The sequence below is a fragment of the Salvia hispanica genome, chromosome 6, assembly GCF_029641045.1.
Source record: "Salvia hispanica isolate PSC_SH4W2 chromosome 6, Shi_PSC_v1, whole genome shotgun sequence".
NCBI classification, from domain to species: Eukaryota; Viridiplantae; Streptophyta; class Magnoliopsida; order Lamiales; family Lamiaceae; genus Salvia; species Salvia hispanica.
This window is the reverse complement of record NC_142697.1, coordinates 18,098,737-18,108,626: the sequence shown is the minus strand read 5'-3', so window position 1 is coordinate 18,108,626 and position 9,890 is coordinate 18,098,737. Positions and strand designations below refer to the sequence as shown.

Here is a 9,890-nt window from a genome sequence, read left to right as displayed (position 1 = left end):
AGACCGGTTGATACAAAGTGCTTTGCAGCCGGCGGTACCTCGACCTCGACCCGCTGTACACCGCCGAGCAGTGATTGCTCGGGATCACGTGGTTGCACATCAGCGGCTATATGACGACTACTTCGCAGAGCAGCCGCGGTTTAACGCCAACCTGTTCAGGCGCCGTTTTAGGATACGCAGGGAGCTGTTTATGCGTATCGTTGACGCTTTGGAGCGTCGATATCTGTGTTTCCGCTTCAAGCACGATGCGGCTGGCAGACCCGGCCACACCCCTCTTCAAAAGTGCACTGCGGCAATCAGGCAGTTGGCTTACGGAGGCGCGACAGACATGTGGGGCGAGTACCTCCACATAGGTGAGACGAATGCCCTGCAGTGTCTGAAGAATTTCTGTGAGGGCGTCGTTGAAATATTCGGGAACGAGTATCTTCGAAGCCCTAACCCCCAAGATTGTCAGGATCTGATGCAGATGCACGGGGAGAAGCATGGGTTCCCAGGGATGTTAGGCAACATAGATTGCATGCATAGGGAGTGGAAGAACTGTCCCGCTGCCCGGAAGGGGTTCTACACCACCGGCTACAAGGGAAAGAATCCAACGATGATCCTCGAGGCCGTAGCTGATTACTGGCTGTGGATTTAGCATGTGTATTTTGGGGTAGCCAGGTCGAACAACGACCTAAACGTCCTCAACTTGTCGCCCCTTTTCAACGAGCAGTGCCAGAGCGTCGGTCCGGCCATCAGTTTTGTCGCCAACGGCAACCGGCATGATATGGGCTACTACTTGGCGGATGGGATATACCCTAGGTGGCCCGTCTTTGTAAAGACGATCAGATGCGCAAATGAGGACATGATGGCCTACTTTGCGGAACGACAGGAGTCAGCGCGCAAGGACGTGGAGCGCGCATTTGGTGTGCTCCAGGCTCGATGGGCGGCAATTAAGGGTCCAACGCGTTTGTGGCATGTCGACTGCATTGTTTCTATAATGTACGCATGTATTATCATGCACAACATGATAGTCGAAGATGAAGGTGTACAACTGACTAGTTGGGCCAATGACGATGAAGCCGGTCCAAGCCACGGCGTGGCCACCCCCAACGTACGACGGGGGGTACCTCACGATGAAACCGGCCGCCTCTAGGCACATGCCGACATGCGCCAAGTGGATGCCCATATTCAACTCCAAAAGGATTTGAAGAGTTGTGGGTGCGGAGGACTGCACGGCGATAGTTGTTTTTTATTTTATTATGTATTTTTTTTAATCATGTAATTTTTTTTTGGGACGTACTTTTTTTATTTAAAAGAAATTATTGCTTTTTTCCGTATATGTGTCGTACATTTAATTCCGTATTTTGTGTTTAATTCCGTAAATTTAGTTGTTTTTTTTTAATAGTTCTGATGATGTGGTCAGCCTATGGCTAGTCTATTGCTTGTCGAGTTGCTTGTCCTGATGATGTGGCAGGAGGAGTTTGTGGCTGGCCTATGGTTGGCCTAAAGCCATTGTGGATGCTCTTACGATCACAAGACTTATGTGCCAGCTAGAGTGCCACGTCAGCTGAAGTAGAAATGAGAGGGAAGGAAAGTTGAGGAGTCTAAATGCAAATGATTGAGTATAAGTACAGAGGCTCTCCTCTGATAATTCAAGAAAAAATGGTGTGAATGTGCACTGAGCGCTTGGGCTAGGATCGTGGATCTGTAGCACTTCTATCTTAGCTGAGTTTCATACTCCCTCCGTCCCAGATTTGTAGTAACATTTTGCCATAAAAGTCCGTCCCACATTTGGAGTAACATTTAGAATTTACCATATTTGCACATAAAATTTTACCCTATTATTCACTAAAATTACACTCAAATGTCATTATCTATATTAAAATAAATCAAAACAAAAATAAATAAATAAAAACCAAAAAGTCAAAGAGGACTCACCTTCAACCAACTCACTTCATTTATTACATAGTCCATCATCTCACTTCATTTATTACACACTCCATCATCCCAATCCACCATTTCATTTTATTTATTACACACTCCACATCTCACTTCATTAATTACACACTCCACCAATTCCTTAAAACCCGTGCCATAACTAAATGTTACTACAAATGTGGGACGGAGGGAGTATTTCATTATCGTTCAATTCCTTACATAGAGTTCTTATTTGATTATGTGAATCTTTCAATTCATCTGTATTACATTCTGCAATTGGTGTTATTGGTTGATAACTTGAGTTCTCTCTTTTGTGTGACTTGTGGCGTTGATCTTGTTGATTTGGCGTTGCGGATTGTAATTGTGGAGTTGAGCTTGCAATATTCAGCTGGATAGAGCTGAATCGCAACACTAACCTAGTAGTATTTTTGTACTCCATATCTGATCCCCACACCATCGACGCAACAACTGGGTGGCTGGCTGGTCCAAGTCGAAGACTCCAGTGAGGCCAAAATACAATGCAAGGCTCCTACAAAAATGTTCTTATTATCCCACAAAATGCCAGTAATCAGTCTACTTATTAAAGAACCTAGTATTAGTAATGCAATGAATCTATCAGTTGACCTTGATCATGATTTTCCAACAACAGTTTTTAGAGGAATTGTACCATCCAATAAGCTTAGAATACGAAATGCCGAAAATGGAACCTACATCACAAAACTTTGGGTTTGAACTTTGAACTATATAAGTGGAAAAACAATGACATGTAACAAAAAGTTTAACCAGATCTGTAATCCATTAGCCCTGCATCATAAATCCAATAAGAAACTGGCATATAGCATCAAATCATGTTAGTTATAAATTTCCAAATAATGCACAATTTGTAACAAAGTTACAAAACATACCAACCAAACATCAAATAAAACCCAAACAATAACATGACATTGCGTGGAAAATCTATTCCATTGTAATTTGTGTTATGTTTGAGTTTTCTCTCTTATGAATACTAATAAGTTTAGCAAAAATTTTAAAGGTCTTGTAAGATGTTCAATTTTCCTTTAAAGGGTGGCATTCAAGTTTGCAAATCAAGAATTGAAACATATAAGTTATTGGTGATTTGAATGCACCCCTTCTAAAGTTCATGATTTTAATCGATAAAATGACAGATTTGATAGAAGCAGTCATTTAACTTACAATTAACCTTGCCTTAAATATTTTGTAAAAAAGGTCTATAGTAATTATTTTCCATGCTAAAAGTATTACTACAAATATTTTTTATTCAACTAAATCGAATTCTTCTTGTTGAAACTAGAACGGAATATTTTTTAGGAACAAGTCTTTAACTATATACTTGTGTATAAAATAAAGTAAACAATTAACTTATCATTTTGGAAATGATTGACAAATGGTATAATATTTAAAATATAAATATAAAATGGTCGCTTGTGCAATTTAAATCAAACTTAAGTTGAATCCCTTTTTCTCTCCCTCGGGAAAAAGAATTATGCTATAGAAACCCTAAATCGCAATAGAAAAAACCCCCAAACGTAGCTACAGCTTTCGCTCTCTATTTCTCCGTTAAACTCAAAATGGCGCAGTCAAGTTCGACGAAATCGGCCGCGATTGTATTCGGAGCCTTGGCTTTCGGCTGGCTGGCGATCGAGATGGCGCTGAAGCCATGGATGGTCAAGGCCCGCTCCGCAATGGACGACACCGATCCCGACGACGCCGACCTGCCCCGCCCCGCCGACGAAGGCGATGACAAAACCGATGATTAGTCACTCCTAGGTTTTTCTTTAGGTTTAATTACGTTTCTATTATGCCGATCTACTTAATTGTTAATCAATTAATCGACAATTATAATTTAATGTGGCCTTTGTTTTTATGTTTTCGGTTCTGTTTTGATGAATTTGGCATTTCGTTCGATTGTCGGCGTTTTCGAATTTCATTTTTTAAGATGATAAATTACCATTTGTTTGTCGGCAATTTTTTATTTTTTATGTATAGATTCATAAGTTAGCATACAATCCAGCATAGGATCTCATCTCCTTTCATTCTCCGGCCACTTTTTATTTCATAAAAACCATATAACCACTTTTCCATTAATATCCGTTTGTGGATTGATTACATGATTTGATTTTATGCTACTTCTAATATAATTTGTGTGTATAAAAACATTCTACTGTTTTATTATAACAACTGAAAACTATTCTCAAGACTATAATATGGATGTATCCTTGGATTGGATAATTGGAGCTCTTTGGAGATTCGGTGTCTATCAAGAAGTCGGTCCAATATTTAATATTTTTGATCTATGGGCCATAAGCGAGTCCAATAAATACCACTAGTAGTATTTGCAAAATTAAGAAAAATAAAATAAAATGCGTGTTGAAGGGTTCAGATTCATAGATTGTCTTATATTGTATGAATAAAAGAATTTTGGTGTCCATCTCATCCCCACAAAACATGCATAACGTTAGGCTAGCATCTAGATGCATCCCACTTCATTCAATTGTCCATTGTTGGTAGGGACCTCTCACTAAACATTGATTGGAGCCAATTAAAACCAGATATACACTTTTTTAAAGCTGGGTAATTAAAAAAAATGCATTCCAATAAAATCATAATTATTGGAGATTTACGGAGTCACATGTACACATCATGGAGACTATACCGCTAAAGAGTATCAAAAGAGTATAGTTAGTTGGATGAACCAAAGTGGTAAAATTGAATTCTGGTACTATTAACCGTAAAAAAACTCTTTTATGATTAAAACTTTGGGTTGCTTCGACCTGCCAAAACCCATAAATTATTTAATGCCGTGTTATGATTCTTGACGAGTTTGTACGTTCAAGTTTTGAAGCACACCAAAATTCATAAATGAAGATGTCCAACTATATTTATAAATTCAACTATATAGTCCGTATTCAATATTACGGTATGGAGAATCCGATGCATCCTACATAACTAGTCTTGATTAATTGCATTTTAATAAAAAAGTGTAACAAAATATTATCCGAATGTTAATAATCATTAATTTGGTAAGTATTACTCGACTCAATTAATAGAGAGTATTAATTAATTTGAATATAATTGTGGTCGTCCACTCCAAATCCAATTGTGCTACAATAGTATTTATTGATTAAAACAATATATTGCGTAAGTGGTAAGATAATGTAGATAAAAATATAAAATTGTGGTGTAGTAAAACGCATTTGGCAATTGTCGCTCCCATCTCGTAAACGCGGGCGGGAAAGTACGGCAGAGCAATAAAATATAGCAAAGAATGTGTCATCATTTTTCATGTTTCTTTCTCTCTCTTCATTGTCGTGGTCGAGGAGTGGGAATCTAGTAAAGGCGAAGTTGCTCTGCTTTCCATTCAAATTCAATTATTCATTCTACTATAACTTCTTTACCTTACTCTTCTCTCATAATTAACCCATTTTTCCTGTCTGCTCTAAGTAAAATCTCAAGGACTAATGTTTTGCAACATGCCCCTTTCCGATTTCTCCAAGAAATTCAAATTCTTGAAACCTCCGGATTCCACGCTGGGCGTTGTGGGCTGCTTCTCCTTCTGCCTATGCTTGATTCTTTGCTTCTTCCTGCTGGACTACAGCGTTGTGGAGAGCTTTCATGGGAATTCATCGTTGATGGCATGGTTCAAGCCGAATGGTTCGTTGCCGGGGCAGGAGAGGGTGGGATTTCTTGAAGCAGGCGGTGATGGGTGTGATGTATTTAATGGGAGATGGGAGTGGGATGAAAGGTATCCGCTGTACCAATCGCGGGATTGCGCTTTCTTGGATGAGGGTTTCAGGTGTAGTGAGAACGGCAGGCCAGATAATTTCTATACTAAGTGGCGCTGGCAGCCCAATCATTGCAACTTGCCAAGGTTTGTGTTTGCATCTGTGTGTGTTTGTGTGTGAAAGAGACACAGAGTTTAGATTGGCAAACTGGAGATGTTAAGTTGAGTAATTGAGATGCCATTTACTATTTATGTGGGCTTGAATTATTCTGTGCAAATTTTTTTGCTTGGTTGGTTATATGCTGTATGGTTAGTTGATGCTGATGCAATTCCAAATCTGTGTGCTTGTGTGGGTGTGTGAGTTCATATTGGCAAAAATATGTGAAGTTGCTGAGTGAATTAGATGTCATGTAGTCTTTATTTATGCAGGCTAAAAATTTTGTCCCCAAATTTGTGAGGGATGATTGGAATTTGATGTTTCAATTGCTGGCTTATTGTTGAGGAGAAAAGAAAACAACAGATTCCAGATTTAGTAATACTAGAAGCTAGGTCTAGATTCTGGTATGCAGTTCACTATTATATGGTGGTTTTCTTGAGGTTCTTTCTCTCTATTGTTTTGACAAGGGGGGTATCTGCTCATTGGTGGTTATGGTACATTTCGGTCGCATTCAATAGCCTAGAAACCGCCTAATGCAAGAAGAGTCCTTGTATTTACCTGAATAGAACCGGTCAAGGATGGTGGTAGTGTGAGGATGGATTTTGAAGTATGGTGATGCGTGTTATTTGAATTCATGGTAGTTATTTGGATTTCTAATAATTTTGTGTGTAATTCTATTGATAACGATCAGTAAGCATGCAGAGTGCTCTTTTTCTACTGTTTTGTGGTAGATTGGTCATTGTTCTTCAGTTTACACACCCAAGTCGCTTGGTATATTCTACTTTCATGTGTCTATGTTATTGATAGCAACTCATAAACTTGCTAGGTTAATTTGCTCGGTATGTACTGCTTTTTCTTAGACTGTCAACTAGCTTGAGATATTTGTGTCAAAACCGACTAAGTTCTTATCATGTTTTGTTTATCTATCTTCCCTACTAAACATGCACTACTGTCAAATATTTTTCTAATTTGTTTGTTGAAATGATTGAATTATCCTTGCACATATTGGTAGGTTCTGTACTGTATCTTCATTTTGACTATAAAACCAAGTAGGTTCTATCATTTGGTGAAAGACAGCATTAATCGTTTCTTGACTTGGTGTAGATTTGATGCGAAAGTCATGCTGGAGAAGCTGCGAGGCAAGCGCCTAGCATTTGTTGGAGACTCTATTGGTAGGAACCAATGGGAGTCACTTCTTTGCATGCTATCCTCAGTAGTTCCAAACAAGACTTCGATTTATGAAGTTAATGGCAACCCTATCACAAAGCATATGGGCTTTTTGATCTTTAAATTTAAAGACTATAACTGCACAATTGAGTACTATAGAGCTCCGTTTCTAGTGTTGCAGAGCCGGGCGCCCACTGGTGCCCCCAAAAATGTGAAAATGACATTGAAGCTGGATCAAATGGATTGGAGCTCGTCAAAGTGGAAGGGTGCGGATATACTGATTTTCAACACCGGACACTGGTGGAATAACGAGAAGACCATCAAAGTGTACGCTTCGTGCTCTCCTTGTTATTATCTCGTTTTCTATTTTGATTTTGACATTATTCTGATGAACAACGACAAAAGTGCAAAAGAGAAAACATCACTATTTTGAGATAACCTTAGAAGTTATTCAAGAATTTTTCGATCAACTATCAGTCATTAGATCATCTAATTGAATGTTTCAGTTAAGTCCTATCCCTGGAATCGGTATTTGGTTAATATTTGTTTCATTTCCTACATATACCATGAATTTCAATATTTTTATTTGCAAAACAATCTCAACGAGATAATATGACTTGGTACCTATTAGATCAAAGGCTGAAACCGAGAAATTCTTATTACGCGTAGGGGATGTTACTTCCAAGAAGGGATGAAGATTAAGATGGGGATGAGCGTCGAAGATGCCTTCCGTAGGTCTATATTTACGGTAATGGACTGGATCGATCGTCATGTAAATGTTTCAACAAAACATATCATCTTCCGAACCTATGCTCCCGTACATTTCAGGTATCAATCATACACTCAATCTTGAAATTTCCGCTAAACCCATACTTAGCCTTTCAGTCGGCACTCTATTGCACCGTTCTGCACAGATGGATGGTTTTCACTGTGTCAAGGAAACTAAAAACCTACTAATGAAAGTGCTATATTTTGCACCTAAAAAGAATAACTATGAATTCCCATTAGCAAAATTTAGTTTTTTTGTATTCTTCGAGATTTGGTAATCATCCATAGATGTAATAGGAGATGTTGCACAATGATGCAATGAGAACTATTCGTTTAATGTCTTGTTGCTTGGACAGCGGAGGGGATTGGAACACCGGTGGTGGCTGTGACCTAGAGACGTTCCCAGATTTGACTGCATCCACGATGTCACCTGAAACACTAGTGGGGTTCAAAACCGTTGTTGATGCCTTGTCCGAACGTCAGAGACTCCCAGTTATAGAATTATTGAACGTGACTAGCATGACGTCCCAAAGAAGAGACGGGCACTCTTCATACTACTACTTAGGTCCTGCAGCCCAACCCTCTGCTCTTCAGCATCAAGACTGCAGCCACTGGTGCCTCCCTGGCATCCCTGACTCATGGAACGAGCTTCTGTATGCTGTTTTACTCAAACGAGAGGGGTGGAATTCAACAAAAACTCCTCATTCCCCTGGCTAGCGCAATACAAGATCAAAATGGCTTTCGATGCAAAACCATCAAGTGATGATAACTTGAGGTTTGATGCAGTGATCTGTGCTGTTCGTATGAAAGATGGGGATGCTTCTTCGATAGATTGATCAATTGAGCATTCGACACTGCAAAGAAGCGCACGCCACTGGTTAGGTCAGTCGCTTTGATGTTAGGGAGATGTGCAGGGAGTAATTTGAGATTATTTTTAGGTAAATATATATTCTTATCGTTGCATTATTGGAGAAATACAAATTTGATGGCCAAGAAATGCACAGATTTAGAGCTAAATTTAGGTGAGTCCTATTTATGAATTTATGTTGTTGAACTTTGTTTGAATTTGGATATGTTGAAATCTCATTTATTCGATTATGTGTAGCAATTTAATACAGATTCAGTGGATAAAAATGAGTACAATAAAGAACATACATAGATCAATAACTGACTCAACTGACTCCTATTATGGGTTTTATTCTGATTATGAGTCAGTTAAAAAGTTCATTACTATTAGTATTTACTTAATTTTCATGCATCCAAAAATGTAATAGGGTCACCTTATTTAGTACACCGACAATTACTGCACAGATCTAAACTAGAATAAAAATAAAATAAATTTGATTTAATGTACATTTATCGTATTGATACAATTCTCTGTGTGATACCTCGACGATTGAGTTCTTTCTTCGTAGAAAGAGAGCCATTGATAGATATTCCGAAAATTTGTCATTACATGTGTGACTTAGCTAAATTTGATTCAATAACTTTATTAAGTAAGATGATTGTTAGATACAGAAAATTACTCCGTACTAAGCAAACATGCGAATAAACCTTGATACTCGTAGTTAAGGTAGAGCTGCCCAAGGTTTACCGAACCGACGGTTAAAACCGAAATCGTAACCGACGGTTACGGTTCCGAACTGAAACCGCAAAACATATCCCGAACCGAAACCGTGAATTTTATAACCGTGGTTCGGTTCAGGTTCCAAAATTTTCGAACCGAAACCGCGATCGAACCGCCGGTTCCGGACGGTTTCACGGTTCCAAACCGCCAATGCAATGATAAATTTAAACATAGTTAATCCTTATATTAAAACTATACTCCATTCAATAAAACATTGCTGAATGATCCGGTTTATGAGTTTTATACTTATATAAGTAACTTTCATTTTTAGATTTGGTAATATATGTAGAAACAATAATGTGGGACAAAATTTTGTAGCAAAAATAACTTTATAATACTATTTGGTAAAATTGGATGGTAATTTGGAAAACATAAGAGAAAAGATAATAAAATAAAAATAACTAAATTACAAGATGGAGTCTATGGAGTATGGTTATGGTAATAACTTTAAAATACTATTTTCGATTTTATTAATTAACATAGTTTTTTTACGTATGGAGTCTATGGAG

The 9,890-nt window shown here is 38.4% G+C and overlaps 2 protein-coding genes across 3 annotated transcripts; both read left to right on the top strand.

Moving 5' to 3' along the window:
• Positions 1-3,380: 3,380 nt before the first annotated feature.
• On the top strand, positions 3,381-3,805 carry LOC148923306 (outer envelope membrane protein 7-like). Its single transcript, XM_089060757.1, has one exon. The coding sequence runs from the start codon at positions 3,510-3,512 to the stop codon at positions 3,696-3,698; it is 189 nt and encodes a 62-aa protein (XP_088916883.1). The 5' UTR covers positions 3,381-3,509; the 3' UTR covers positions 3,699-3,805.
• A 1,382-nt stretch (positions 3,806-5,187) lies between these two features.
• On the top strand, positions 5,188-8,852 carry LOC125207928 (protein trichome birefringence-like 11). 2 transcript variants are annotated; one of them, XM_048107451.2, is made up of 5 exons: positions 5,188-5,809; positions 6,924-6,991; positions 7,160-7,313; positions 7,656-7,814; positions 8,111-8,852. In XM_048107451.2, the coding sequence occupies exons 1-5, from the start codon at positions 5,400-5,402 to the stop codon at positions 8,469-8,471; spliced, it is 1,152 nt and encodes a 383-aa protein (XP_047963408.1). In that variant the 5' UTR covers positions 5,188-5,399; the 3' UTR covers positions 8,472-8,852. The 2 variants fall into 2 exon arrangements, with proteins under 2 accessions (XP_047963408.1, XP_047963407.1); XM_048107450.2 differs by having other exon boundaries at positions 5,189-5,809; positions 6,924-7,313.
• The last annotated feature ends 1,038 nt before the right edge of the window (positions 8,853-9,890 follow it).

Bases quoted from the DNA above. Each gene is read 5' to 3' on its own strand.
- LOC125207928 (XM_048107450.2), top strand. From the start codon at position 5,400: ATGTTTTGCAACATGCCCCTTTCCGATTTCTCCAAGAAATTCAAATTC. The intron at 7,314-7,655 runs GTACGCTTCGTG...TATTACGCGTAG, and splicing joins AACGAGAAGACCATCAAAGT to GGGATGTTACTTCCAAGAAG. The intron at 7,815-8,110 runs GTATCAATCATA...TTGCTTGGACAG, and splicing joins TATGCTCCCGTACATTTCAG to CGGAGGGGATTGGAACACCG.
- LOC148923306 (XM_089060757.1), top strand. From the start codon at position 3,510: ATGGCGCAGTCAAGTTCGACGAAATCGGCCGCGATTGTATTCGGAGCC.